This window comes from Petromyzon marinus, chromosome 14 (assembly GCF_048934315.1).
Source record: "Petromyzon marinus isolate PM22_M1 ecotype Great Lakes invasive population chromosome 14, UKy_Petmar_22M1.pri1.0, whole genome shotgun sequence".
Classification (NCBI taxonomy): domain Eukaryota; kingdom Metazoa; phylum Chordata; class Hyperoartia; order Petromyzontiformes; family Petromyzontidae; genus Petromyzon; species Petromyzon marinus.
Window position 1 is genome coordinate 4133484 of NC_133680.1, and position 14367 is coordinate 4147850.

Sequence of the window (14367 nt, forward strand, 5' to 3'; positions counted from 1 at the left end):
CACGTTCAGCTGCCACGCGATGGCACGGGTGACAACGGGACCGCCTTTGTTTCACTCGGAGCACCGAGTCTGCCTCGAACATAACAGTCGGACAAATTGTGCAGTTTTTGGTGTCGTTTCGTCTCAATATGAAGAGCGCCGTTGTTCGCCAGCCTTGACGTTGTAGGAAGGCTAGAGAGGAGACGTGGTTCACACCACCGTGGTGATGATCGCTAACGCGCTGCGTCAACGTTGAACTTCTTTCGCGGACTGAACGTAGCGCGGCTGTGCCAATCGGAGGTGCGGGCGAAGGACACCGAACTGCAGTGCATACAATACCGGATAAAAAAAAAAACGCCGTGTGCACCTGCGATAGTTGGTGTACTGTGTGTGTCTTCAGGTGATGGAGTGCCCCCTGTATATGAATAGGGTGTTACTCTTTCTGGACGTAAAACAGGTGGTGCCGAGATGTTCAAACACCAAATTGATATACCCTTTGCAGGGAATCGAGTCCGCATTAACCACACACGGTGCTTGTGGTGGACATGCAAACTTGCTCTGATATATGCACCGATTGGCCTACACCAGCGACAGCCGTCTTGTGTACATCCTCTATGTGTATACATTTATTAACGGAACTCCATTATTTCCAAATGTGAACATTTATAGGATCTAATGTTACATACTGTGCATACGTGAATATATACACGTCGTGTGGTCGGGTCTTCAGCAGGATCCCAAAACGCTTACGGATCGATCGCGTCCAACGTTCAGTCGCGGTTCAGCATCGACGGAGCGAGCGAGCGGTGAGAGCCGGAAGAGTCCACGCACACACCTGGGCAGGGAGGGCATCTCGGTGTCAAAAGCCTTTTTTATTTGTCACGTTCCAGCGATAACAAAACAAACAAAAATAAAAACGATGGGGGGGGGGGGGAACCATGAAACATTTGAGATAAACAACAAATCGATACAAACAAAAAAGAACGTCGTGGCAACGAGAAAACGACTGACGTGGCGAGCGAGCGAGATAATTGGCATCTCGCGGAGCGGCACGCCAGCTGCCGCCGCCTCCTCCTCCTCCTCTCGGGATTTGTTTTGGCAGCTCCGACGTCGCAGTAACGGGCGGCGAACGTAAGAGGGGGGGGGGGGGGGGGAAAGACTCAAGCGCGCAGCTTCCGTGATGTAAACAGCACATCGCAAAAGGTTATCGTTTTAGCACAGCAGTTTATCCACGAAGTTTTATGACGGACAGGACACGTTCGGGGAAGGCAGTCGGGAGCCCTTTGTGCCGTGTTCTGCAGATTATATCGGACGCACCTTTTTTTCACCCCTCCAGTATTTTAAAGAAACACGTGGGTGGGTATGACGATGAGAACTCTCCGTCAAGTGAGGAGGTGTGGCCGGTGAGGTCAGCAGCTCACCGGCATCGATTCCAGCAAGCCTGACCCCTCTGCCGAAGAGACACCGCGTGCCGAAACCGCTCCGGATTTTGGCTCGTCTTTAAAACAATGCTGATGAAAATACGCACACAGAATGTGGCGGCGGCCGCTTATGGGTTGTGAGAGGAATAAATTAGTTTTTTTTAATGTAGAGAGACGGAATAATGTGAAGAGGACGCATCCTCTGCTTATTTGTTTTGTTATACGTGCATGATTGTGCGACGAGATTTTGTATAACTTTGACACTGCGGGGACAGGTTTTGGGTTGCGTCTTACTTTCCAGAGCACCTTATAATCCAGAGAATACGGCAACACAGGGAGAAGGAAAGAGGTCTCAGAAAGGCGTACATGCAAAAAGTTTAAAACGGCATGAGAGGCATTAACGACAGTTTTGCATTTACAGCTTTTAATCGTTTATGTTGAGATGGTCCCCTCATATTTCACTCTAGACATTTACAATCATAAAAAAAACTGCAATAACACTAACCGGTATTAAAGATAATTTAAATTAAATAGACCGTGTGTGCCAGCTGATTGCATGTCATGCTTTCAGGGGGAGGGGGTTGTGATTCAAAGACGAACAACAGTTGTATCGAGTAGTAGGATCGTAGCGATTAAGCGATTCATCAATACAAAGAAATTCTTACGCTCAAAATATCTGAAATATTTGAGATACCCGAACCATTCCTGGGCCCTCTCTTCACCAACCCATATTGACGGGCATGGTGTAGCACGGCCCTCACAACCCCCCCACGAACACCGCCGCATCAAGGGAGGCTTTCATCTAGCAGTGGATTTACAAAGGGGGTTGTGCATTACTATTTTTTTACGCACGCATGTTGCACGCGTGGAGGAATTTCGTGTTACCTCTGATTTGGTTCAAGGAAACAATGCATCTCACATCGTCTCTACGTCCACCGCAGCGGCAGAACAAGAGTGTCGTCATATTCTTGGTTCTTTCGGTAAAGTCACGTTGAAGGGAAACAATAATATAATAAAATATATATGAAACAATAAAATTATCACGACGTTTCGACTGCAACACAAGCAGTCGAAACGTCGTGAGAATTGTATTGTTTTAAATATATATTTTATTATTTTGTTTCCCTTCAACGTGACTTTACCGAAAGAACCAAGAATATTAATCACTGCTTTAAATCAAAAGAGTGTCGTCATCGTATGGAGGCGTTAATGCTTCCGTGAGCCCATCGTTATCACAATTATTGTGGACGCCATTGGATCATTACTTCCGGTAGTTATAAGAATGTTTATTTTAACAAATATATGCGCTAAAGATGGTTAGCCCAAACACCGAACGGAAGGCGCTTCACTCGCGCTGTCAGGAGCAGAGAACCCATGGGCCATACCTCCAGAGACCCTAGCGGTCGATCCGACACTGCTCCCGCTCGACTCTGATAACCGGTCCAGACACAGCCCTGCTACCACATGCCTGGCAATCCTCTGCGCGGTGATCCCGGTCATCCGCCGGCATATACCCGTCCGGGTGGAAAGAGAGGTAATCTCAACCGGCATGGTCGCAGGAACGACGGTTGAGGGTCCGCTTAGATGGATCCCGGGGAGGTATGGTCCCAGCCATACCCACTAGGCACCAGTTGACGTGGAACACCGGCTTGGACTGTGCCATGCTGCGATCAACATCCTGGCCGCCGTGCCCAGGGGCTCAAGACTCAAGTAAGCGGCCACGGTGGAGGCGGCCGCTCCACCGTCCCCGTTGGCGGCCGTGAGAGCCGGAAGTTCCCCGTTCCCACGGCGGGGTTCCCGAATTGTAGAGAGGGGACGTCGTCAGCTGCTCGTTTATTATTAGTTGTTGTTTATCGTTGATTGCCGTCGGTGATCACAGTTTTCATGTTTGAGGTTTCACGTCCCTTCAATAGCATGGCAGTGACACGGGGTGTCTGCGACACGTGTGTGTGTGTGTGCATTGTGTTTGTTAAAAGCGATGCACAAAAAACTTGTAGACAGGAACACGCGACAAGTTGTCCCGTTTTTGTTTAACATTCCCACAAGCACTCAGAGTCTATGGGTCTCTGTGTGTTTGTTGCGAATGCACCCGACTTAAGAGCCGCATGGCTCACAGGGCTATACCTAGGCCCGCTGACGGAAGGTTCCAGGCTTTCAAGTCTTCCTGCAATGCCAGTGCGACGTACACCCCCATACACCAGTCTGGAGGGGTCTCAGTTTGTTGAGGTGGCTGGGGGGGGGGGGACAAGCCTGGTGCTCCGAGTTCCTGAAAGGAGTGATTAATCTCAAGATCACAGGGCCAGGAAGAGCTGTGATCGACAAAGTCAAGCTCATCGCGATGGGTGTTCAGATGACCGCTGTTACAGCGGTGGAATCATCCTTAGCCGAGTGTGACAGGGGCCCGCTCTTGATTCCTGAAATTGTTAGGGAAATACCAACCTTCCTCAATGCCCCAGCGAAACTCAAGAAGCTTGCAGGGTAATGGTACCCCTAGGCCAAGGCCATCCGACTACCCGAGGCCAGGGAATTCACCCCAAGCCTGTACCCCTCCCTAGCATCCGCAGCTGTGTACTTCGCAAAGAAGACAACCCCCACCGAGGCGGCCTTGCTATCCCTGGGGGGGGGGGGGTCTGAGAACAGGCTGGCCTCAGCCTACACGACGGGGATAACCATAAGAGCGCTCGGACAGAGCTTGACCCAGATTCTGAAGATGCACTGCAACATTTAGAGTCCGCGAGGCCACGCAAGCTCCGTCGGCTCACTCGCGGTGAAAGTGAGGAGGACAGCGAGGAAGGTGACTAACTCAGTTGCAAAAACCGAACGAAACACCGTGCAGGACGATGACATCACTGCCCCTGCTGAGCTCATCCGACGAAACCTCGTCGTCCAAGGTGAGGCTTCGCCTTGCCGAGGAGGAAGTCGAGTTGCCAGAGGGGATCTACCGGGAGCGGCAAGTCTGCTGTGTCTCACCACCGAGGCTGCTGCTTCCAGCACCGGCCTGAGCGCAGCGTTCGATACAATCGACCGTGAGATTTTAATCGAACGGCTTGAAAATATTATGGGGGTTACAGATTCTGCTCTGGAGTGGTTCCGCTCTTACCTGCAGTATGTAAATATGGGCCGGCTTCAAGTCCTCGGTCAGTTCAGTGCAGTCTGGGGTTCCTCAAGAATCGGTGGTGCTTGGTCCCATTCTGTTTCGCATTTACATGGAGCACTGCTGCGATTTCTTGGGCTGCGCTACCATTGCTATGCAGACGACACCCACGTTTACCTCCAGCTAACACCAGATTCTACGTCAGCAGCATCGTTGCTTTCATCATCTTTAACAACTGTAAAATCATGGATGCAGAACAATTTTCTCCAGCTAAATGGACATAAGACCAAACTCCTCTTAGTCGGCTCTCCCCAAAAGTTGAAAAAAAACTTGGGACTTTTCAGCCTAGTTATTGATGGCCAGAACGTCTGCCCGAAGCGTGAGATTAATAATCTTGGGGTGATATTCGATGCGTCCCTTTTCCTTCGAACATCACGTTAATAAGTTTGTGAAAACCTCGTTTTTACACCTTAGCAACATTGCTCGAACTGCGCAGCATCGTTAGAGAGGTTGGTCCATGCACTTGTCCTCTCGCGAATCGATTACTGCAATGCCTCGCTGGTTGGTGTTTCAAATAAAGGTCCTTGGTAGACTACAAATTATATTCTTGGTTCCTTCGGTAAAGTCATGTAGTCACTTTACCGAAAGAAACAAGAATATGAATCCCTGCAGTCACGAAAGCTTTAAATCAAAATTTAGACTACAAATTGTTCAGTTAAGGTGCTCACCTGAACCCCATTACATGACCACATTTCTCCAGTTCTCTTATCATTACACGAGCTACCGGTCTTGAAGAGAGTAGAATTTAAGAGCCTTCTACTGGTTTTTAAAGCCTTGCATGGGCTGGCACCACCATATACTCACGAGCTAACCCATCCGTGCACCCCCTCAAGGTCGTTGAGATCTGCACTCAGCCCTTCTGCGCGTACCGCGAACCCGGCTGTGTTGCTGGGGTGAGAGCGGGTGGCTTGCTGTGCCTGCGCCTTGGTTGTGGAATTCCCTACCGTTGGGAATTCATTCAACCGACAATGTGGATACTTTAAAGTCGCGTCTAAAAACACATTTATTCTACGTAGCTCTCCTTCTCTCTTGGCCTTTCCTTAACCTTATTCTTACAATGCGGCTTGAGACATTAGTGGAAGGCGCCTTACAAATAAATGTAAATTATTATTATTATTAGTACACCGGATCTGCAAACCAGAGGTTGGCGAATTGACCTGCCGGGGCACGGCTAGTGATACGGGCAAGTTCATAAAATCCCCCCCCACCCCCAGGCCGCCCCACATATGTCCACCCAGCAGTAGAAATGGGTACCACCACAGTGGACTGGCAGGTCGTGTACGGTGGGGGTTAAAGTGTGGGTAATTCCCAGCTCTTCCAAAGACATCTTGAAGGGTCAGCCAAAATACTCTCTAGAGAGGAGGGGGGGGGGGGGAAGGGGGTGGGGGGGTGGGGGCTCCTTAGAGCTCCCCCCCTCGATTGCAGAGGCCGTTCCGCCGGTCACGGCGTTGAGCAAAGCAATGGCCGCACCTTTACACCACCGTTCGACTACAGCACAGAGGAGTGTGCGACGGAAAAAAATTACCTTCGCGTAAAACGGCCCTAAAGACAAACAAATTAAAGAAGTGATCCATTATTTTTTTCTTTAAAAAACAAGAAATGTCACAACCCGAGATGACGACAGCACTTAGCGAAACGATGGCCACACCAACGATAACAAAACGGCTAAAAACCATTAAAAAGTTCGATTAAAACTTAACCACCGTCACTGCAAAAAATACCCCCCACCGAGTTGTAATTCACGTCCCATCGCCGTTAACCCATTCCCTACCCACCTTGTAAAATGCAACGAGAACACTTTTAACGCTTCGATTTATATTGTTGTTGCTGTTCGACTTGATTTGTTGTTGTTGCTGTTGTCATTTGGAGAGCGTCGTCTTTTTTTCATAAAGTTGTTGACAAATCTGGCGACTACAGGGTAAATATTCTGCTGCTCACGCCGGCCACAGACTCCGGTCACGACACGCACACCACTGGGTCCCAACGCAATCCCATTCCCATCCAGCGGTGTCGTGCGGTTGGCATGGAATTAATTATCCCACGCCCTCCTATCCCCTACAGATCCCCGGTGCATTTACACCGTCTGCACACTTGACGGCTACTCGACTGATGTAGGGTCTCCAAGGTAAGTGTACGGCGGTGGTCCGTGGGTCTATATGTACATCTACGCGAGACTATGGGTCTCCGTGTAAGTCTAGGAGTCTCCGTTCGAGTCGACGAGTCTGCATGCGGGTGTCTGCGTAAGTTAGGAGCATAGTTTAGGTTGGACCATGTGCTTTTATGGTCCACCCTGAACCACATCCGCTGAAAACTATGGCAGCAGATGCAGATACCTGATGCACACAAATGGAAACTTTACAAAAATCTCCATTGTGCGACTGTGGTCATCCAGAACAGTCTGTACAGCGTATAACGATGCAATGCCCGATTCACAAAGAAGAAGGAGACATCGACAGCGAAACACTCCGCTGCTACTGACGCGGTTGTCTGGCTTGGCCACCACAATGTGAAATTGGAGCTGTTTTGCTCTGCATCTACATCAGCCGTATGAAAGGAGACGACAATGTAGCAGCATAGTGTGGTCACAGCAAGGGTCCTGCTGCAAGGAGTAAAGTGGGCCCTACCTGCTGTCCGATGTCCCCTACTCTTGGGACCCGTGTGTCTGGGCACTCCTGGTTAGTGGGCCCCGTGAAAGTTTCTCTACAGTTACGCCACCGCTACCATCTGAATCACGTTGGCCCAACTCCACAAATAGGTTCAAGTTGGCCCAACTCCACAAATAGGTTCAAGTTGGCCCAACTCAAGGATTATGTTCAAGTTGGCCCAACTCAAGGAGTAGGTTCATGTCGGCCCAACTCAAGGAGTAGATTCAAGTTAGCCCAACACAAGGAGTAGGTTCAAGTTGGCACAACTCAAAAAGTAGGTTTAAGTTGGCCCAACTCAAGGAGTAGGTTCAAGTTAGCCCAACCCAAGGAGTAGGTTCAAGTTGGCCCAACTGAAGGAGTAGATTCAAGTTAGCCCAACCCAAGGAGTAGATTAAAGGTGGCGCAACTCAAGGAGTAGGTGCAAGTTGGCCCAACTCCACAAATAGATTCATGTCGGCCCAATTCAAGGAGTAGGTCCAAGTTGGGCCAACTCAAGGAGTAGGTTACTGGGCAGGTGCCCGGTTGCTCGGTGTCCCAACCCAACCCTGACTGCAAAGCAGTTGCAGGAGCTGGCTGGCCGCGATCATGGGAAGATGATCGATAGAGGACAAAAAAAATACATTTCAACACAATGTGCATCGCCATATAAATGTGGGCGGCCGTGCTAGAATATTCTGTGGACGAATTAAGAGCCCCCTGTTCGGTAACCACATGCCAAACAGTTGATTCTCTGAGACTGTGGAGGTCTGCGCATTCATAATCGGCTGTGCCCCTTTTTGCACGAGGTGCGCATGGTGGGTTAAAGTGTGGGCATTGACCTGTTACCCCCCACATGCGACGAGTTTAAAAAGTCAGTGATTTGACAAGCGATAGGGGCCCCAAAAGTCTATGTCTCCAATTCGACAGCTGGGCATAAGAGTGTGGTGTGTGTGCGTGCATGCGAGTGTGCATGTGCGCGCCTATGTGCGAGGGAGCGCGTGTGTGAATGTGCGAGTGTATGTGCGCATACACTCGTGCGAGTGCAATGAGCGTGCGCGTGTTGCGTGCCTTTGTGCGTACGAGTGCATGTGTTTGTGTGCGATTGCGTGTGTTCATGCGTACGTGTGAGCGTGTGTATTTATGCAAGTGCGTACATGCGTGTCCATTTGAGTGTGTGTAAGAGAGCACACGCGCGCGCGTTCGTGCGTGCGTGCGTGTGCGTGCGTGCGTGCGTCACGGCCGGCGAGGGGTTGTACGTGGCGGTGCTGGCGGCGATTGGCGTGGCGGTGGAGGCGGTGGACGTGGCGGTGGAGGCGGTGGTCGACGTGGTTGCGGGGTGCTGAATCAGAGCCAGCCCGAGCCAGCTTAGCTCCTTCGGCTCCGCGAGTGTTGGATCAGCCACTGCAGGGTGATGTCTGGCGACGCGAACGATGCCAACGGGAGAGGGGGGGAGAGACAAGGGAGAAAGATCACGCCTACGTGCGGTGCTCGGTGTTTGTCCTCGGTAGCGTTGAATTACCAATGGCAACATTACGTCACATGGCGCGTAGCTCGTGACGTCACGAGCAATGACGTCACGACGACGAGGGGAGGTGAGCGCGTGCCTCGGTGGCGAGCCGATATTAGCGCTGCTCTTCTTCATCTTCTTCTTAAATTTTGACTTAAAACTTTCGTGACTGCAGGAATTCATATTCCTTGCTTCTTTCGGTAAAGTCACGTAGATAGAAGAAAATAATAATAAATAAAGTGAATACAAATAATACAAATAAAATAAAAACAAAAAACCACGACGTTTCGATCGCAACACAAGCGGTCGTCATCAGGAAAATGGGGGTTAGCCTCTAAAGGCAAACTGTTTATAAAGGTTTAGAGATGGGCGTAGCCCAAGTGTGTCACCAGCATGGGCGGGGTAGCTTATGTTAATGTAGCCCAAGTGTGTCAGCAGCATGGGCGGGGCATCTTATGTTAATGTAGCCCAAGTGTGTCAGCTGCATGGGCGGGGCAGCTTATGTTAATGTAGGAGGAAACAACTAAACCGGCAGTGGGTCTCCACCAATCAAAGGGCCGCCAGGCAATCATTGTACAGTAAAACCTTAGATTGCGAGTAACTCGGTCTGCGAGTGTTTTGCAAGACCAGCAAAAAATTTTAATAAATATTAATTTGATAAACGAGCGAGGTCTTGCAATACGAGTAGTACGGACACGTTTTGTACTGCCGAGCGTCACGTGATCACAACTGATATAGGTTGTGCTTTGATATACGAGTGCTTTGGATTACAAACACGTTTCCGGAACGAATTACGCTCGCAATCCAAGGTTTTACTGTACCTCGCTCCACATCTTATTCTTGCCATGTTTTGACCAACGCTATGGTCGATGTGGCCGATTTTCGATCGCGCACTTCCCAACAACAGCGGCGCAACTTGTCGCCCACGCTTCGATCGCGTCGCTTCAACTCTCTTATGAAAGTCATCGTGCACCACCCTTCCTCCACCCCTCCAAATCCCCCCACAATCCCCCACAATCCCCCCCCCCCTCCAAAGAAGGCGAGAAGAATCGAGTGGAAAAAAACCATGGCACCGGGTAGAGAACAATCCCCGCACACGCATGAGCAGGAGCTTATTAAAATTGAGTGAAGCAACAGCAGTTGGGGGACAATTCTGCATGGGGGCCTGCAGCTGTGGCACCGCCTCGTCAATGTTTAATGCTGCTCCCCGCGTTTGCGCGTCCCATTTTAGTTTATAGTTTATTTTTTTTTGCTCGCCCACGCTCGGGCCCGTTGAGCTAAAAACTTTGTTTTTGTCATGGGTGACCCCAGGGAGGTGGTGGGGGGGGTAAAAGGAAACTTTATAAACATGCAACGTTGAATACCAAAAACAATTTGACAAGGAAAATCCAATTTAGATTTGAAGTTTTCGTGACTGCAAGGAAAATCCACCTCGGTGGCAGCAGCAGCAGCAAGCAAGCAGCTTAAAAAAACGTAGCAACAGCACCACCTCCCCCCGCACCCTCTTCCTACGCCACCGCTCGCGTGTTCACGCGAAGGAAAAGTTGCCGCAAAAACCCCGTAAACTCCCAAGAGTGGGGCTCCGTGAGTAACGACGGGCACGACTCGGAACGCCAGGCGGTGTGAAAAGAATTTTTTTTTTTACCAAGAGTGTGCACAGCGTTGGCATTCTGGCCAAGTGCCGCACCATGCGAGGAAGGGACGGGCCGATACTCCAGACCGTGTCCGCGATGCACGTACGTACACGTGTGTGTCTCGAACGTTCTTTCGAGATCTTCACTCAAAACTGCTCTAGAGGAGTTGTACAACCCTTAGCTGCCACTGCAATTCAGTGGCCTAAAATATGGCTCTAGATTTTGGTGTTATAATTTATTTACGTAGTTTATTGTAAAAAAATTCGGTCACAGTCCCTATGATCACTGTTACATTGCATTTATGGATTTTATTTTGGTGATTTTGAAAACGTTTTTTTTGGTTTTGGCCATGTTTTTCTTTATTGTAGTACGGAGTTAGACTGATGGCCTTAATCTTAGTTGTCTTGTGGTTGTGGTTGTTGTTGTTGTTTGACTTGCATCCCACTGGGATTTTTGCACACAGTGTTGGTGTACGGTGCTATTTCAGGAATATTTTGATGTTTTTTTCCTGGATTTTCTGTTTGCACAGTCACACAAAGTCACTTTAAGATGTTTTATTGTTCATGTTTTTGTTTGTTGCGGTTGCACCCGATTCAAGAGCCGAATGGCTCACAGGGCTATACCTAATAAATGAAACTATGGAACTAACTATGGAACCGTACGTACCCAACCGTGCTAATCGGAGGTGCGGACATCGTGTATCGCCCCCACCCCCTCCCCCCGTGCATCGCCCCGCACCACCGAGCCACCCCAAGTACCGATGCTGTCCGATGTGTCTGCTGCAACCACCACCAAAGTCTCTAACCTCCTTCACCCAGCCATCCGTGCTATCGATTTCCTGTGCCTGTTCAAGTCCAGGATCAACTGTATATTTTGGTGGCGAGAGAGCGTCACGGTGGCTAGGAGATGTTAACTGCCTCGCCTGGTATGCAGGAGGTCGTGGGTTCGACCCCGACCCCAACGTCTGTTGATTTGGAAATTGCGTCTCGCTCCCCGTGGTAGCGTGGAATTTTTCTCCAGGTCCTCCAGTTTTTCGCTCCACATTTAGAGACGTGCGTTTAGAGTATTTGGCTGCTATTCATTTTCCAATACCCACTTCGTTGAACTATCAATTGTGGCCAGGTCGCTTCTGAAAAAGAGCTAGGTAGCGCAGTGGGCCTTGCTTGGTAAAATACAAATTAGTTTTTGAAATTTCAACTACTTCCTTTTTCGTAAAAAAAGTTTTTGGGTTAGATTGCATAAGTATAAATGTGTTTCATTAGACCTCCTTTGCCAGTACCAAAATGTAATAATAAGGTTTTTCCCCTATGATAATATACGCATTGTCCTTGAAACTGATTGGCGTCATGTGGTCGAGCACCAATTGGGTCGAGGCTCAAAAGAAAGCCGTCCCTTGGTGTGGACCAATCAGTTTCAAGGACAATGCATAGATTATCATAGTATGTTTTTTGTTTGCATTTTGACTGCAGGTATTGTGGTTAATGCAGACATGAATCCTTGTAAAAAGGTTTCAGTTTTGTTGCCAGAAAAAAGGGGAAAAACCCTATTATTATTATAAATGTGTTGTAACCCTCCACCACCCGACACAGCCAGTAAGGTTTGTCACGTAAACAACGTGGCAATTAGTTACTACCTCAGCCCATCTGTGTGTTGGAGAGTAAATCCACAACATTTATACATTTACACTTACAGCGATCTAACCCAAAAACCTTTACTACGTATAATATTGTTCGCGAAAGCCTACGCGTTAAACTACCTCCTTTTTCTCCCCGACCCCATGACCGACTGCCTACCTTCCCCTCCTGCACCGCCATGGTATGAATGTGCCCGCTTGTTTCCCTACAGCGTCGTATTTAGACGCCGTGTACGCGTTGCATTGCAGCGTCAGTGGAATTGGCCAATTATTGCCGTTAATGCCTCGAAGAACGCTCGATGCAGGTACGGGGTGAGGGAGGGGGGGGTCCCGTGCCGATTTGAGAACGAGCTGATAACGAGAGCTCACGCGCACGAACACGCTACAACGCGCCGTCACCAAAGACAAAGATCCCCCGTGTAGCCTGTAACAGACTGTTGCGGCAAGTGCTGTTAACGAGCACCTACAGTGAGGGAAAAAAGTATTTGATCCCCTGCTGATCTTTTACGTTTGCCCACTGACAAAGAAATGATCAGTCTATAATTTTAATGGTAGGTTTATTTGAACAGTGAGAGACAGAATAACAACAACAAAATCCAGAAAAAACGCATGTCAAAAACGACTGCATCGAGAGAGAAATAAATTGATGAGATAAAGTGATGATGCAAAGCATCGTCATAATTTAAGGCAAGTTCATTTATAAACGAGTACTTAATATGAGAAGAGGTTTTCCCCTTTTGGAGTCCTCTGGTCTAACACCGTTTTGAGACGAGGCTCAAAAGAAAGCTGTCTCTGGTGTGGACCAATCAGTTTCAAAGACAATGCATATGTTATCAAAGTATGTTTTTTGTTTGCATTCTGACCACAAGTATTGTGGTTAATGCAGACATGATTCCTTGTAAAAGGTTTCAGTTTCGTGTTTTAACATTTTAACACCTGTTTTGTTGCCAGAAAAAAGGGGAAAACCTATTCTCATATTTTGGTACTGGCAAAGGAGGTCCCATGAGATAGTACTTAATACTTTAATATTTATTTTTATTTAGTTAATGCCTATTATAATCAATTGAAAAAAATATGATAATTTTAATGTATTTAATAGCTTATTTATGTGTTGATTTAAGGTAATTAATTCAAATATCATTATCCTCGAAATTCATGAGCATCTCCGGAACATATCCCTTGTGAATAGAGGGAATCCTGTAGTGTGTATATGTTGTGAAAATACAATGTTTATGGCACCCAGGATACCTTGCAAACGGGATATTCCATCTCAAGGTATTATCCAAGTAAAATATATTTAAAGTAACAAAAAAGAGATATCATTGAAATACAAAACCAGAATGACCCAGAATGCACCCAGCCTCATCGGATCTCGGATTTAACTTGGGCAGCCCTTCGAGAAGCGACCATCGTGCACAACAGGTACTATAGGCTGCTCGGCTGCAGGGAGGGCAGCGTACCAAAAACGATCGCTGTGCTTGCTGTACTTCTGTGCTCCCCGCCTTCACCAGCCCGCACCGACCAACGTGGTGAAGTACGGTCAAAGCCACCGCGCCCCCACGGCATGGTGGGGTCCCTCATCCAGCAGCGGATCGACAACGACGACAACGAAAATGGCCGCCGGTGCAGCGAAATCCTCTCGGGCTCTCTAGCGTCCGATTTAAATTCTTATCACGGCCATCCATCCGATGTCCATTCACCGTCCGAGCTCTTAAACGTTCCCCCCGCGCCCTTCCAACGCAGCTCCTCCGACAAGACAAAGGGCGCCCGCTACGTTACAGAGACGCCGGAGAAGTCTCAGGGCGGCCATCGTTCACGCTCGCGTTACGTGCGCCGCCAACAACGCCCTGCTTTAACCCCTCGCGTAACGATCTCGCCACCGCCACCACCACCACCACCCGCCTAAACAACCCTCCTTCCCCCTCCCCACCCTCCACCTACCAACCCATACACACCCCCATCCCTGCTCCCAACTAAAATCACGATTATTTCTGTATCAGAATATCTATTTACACTGGAGGAATCCGATGGGCTATGAAGCTCATTTTCACAGATGTCCAGTAGTTTCACAATCTCACCGGATCTCCGAAGCTAAGCAGGTTTAAAGAACCCAGTTAGTGGGCTTGCAACAATTTGCCCCGGGGCCACTCAATGCATTGTCGCAATTCATGATCGGAATTTCCCCTGCACGGTATCCATGCCGCAGCCTGCGCACCCTCCCCCCACCTCCTCCCCCTTCCCCCAATCCCACCTCCCGAGAGGCTTTTGGGCGGCTCGACGTCTGCCGGGATTCCCTCGAGCTCCCTTGAGTGGAGGCCCTTCCGCCAACAGCAGCGGCGTGAGCGAGCCATTGCTGGGCTGCTCCTTCACATTTTTGCAACAAATGAGCGGGCGCGGGCGGGCGCGGGGGCGGGC

The 14367-nt window shown here is 49.1% G+C and overlaps 1 protein-coding gene across 1 annotated transcript in view; it reads right to left on the bottom strand.

The window, feature by feature from the left end:
• Nucleotides 1–832: 832 nt before the first annotated feature.
• The window catches only part of LOC116942412 (ADP-ribosylation factor-like protein 8B-A), a 35726-nt gene continuing 22191 nt past the window's right edge, over nucleotides 833–14367 (bottom strand). Inside the window, exon 7 of the mRNA XM_032954312.2 lies at nucleotides 833–8593. Coding sequence (XP_032810203.1) covers nucleotides 8544–8593 — 50 coding nt within the window. The 3' untranslated portion in view covers nucleotides 833–8543. The remainder of the gene's footprint in view (nucleotides 8594–14367) is intronic.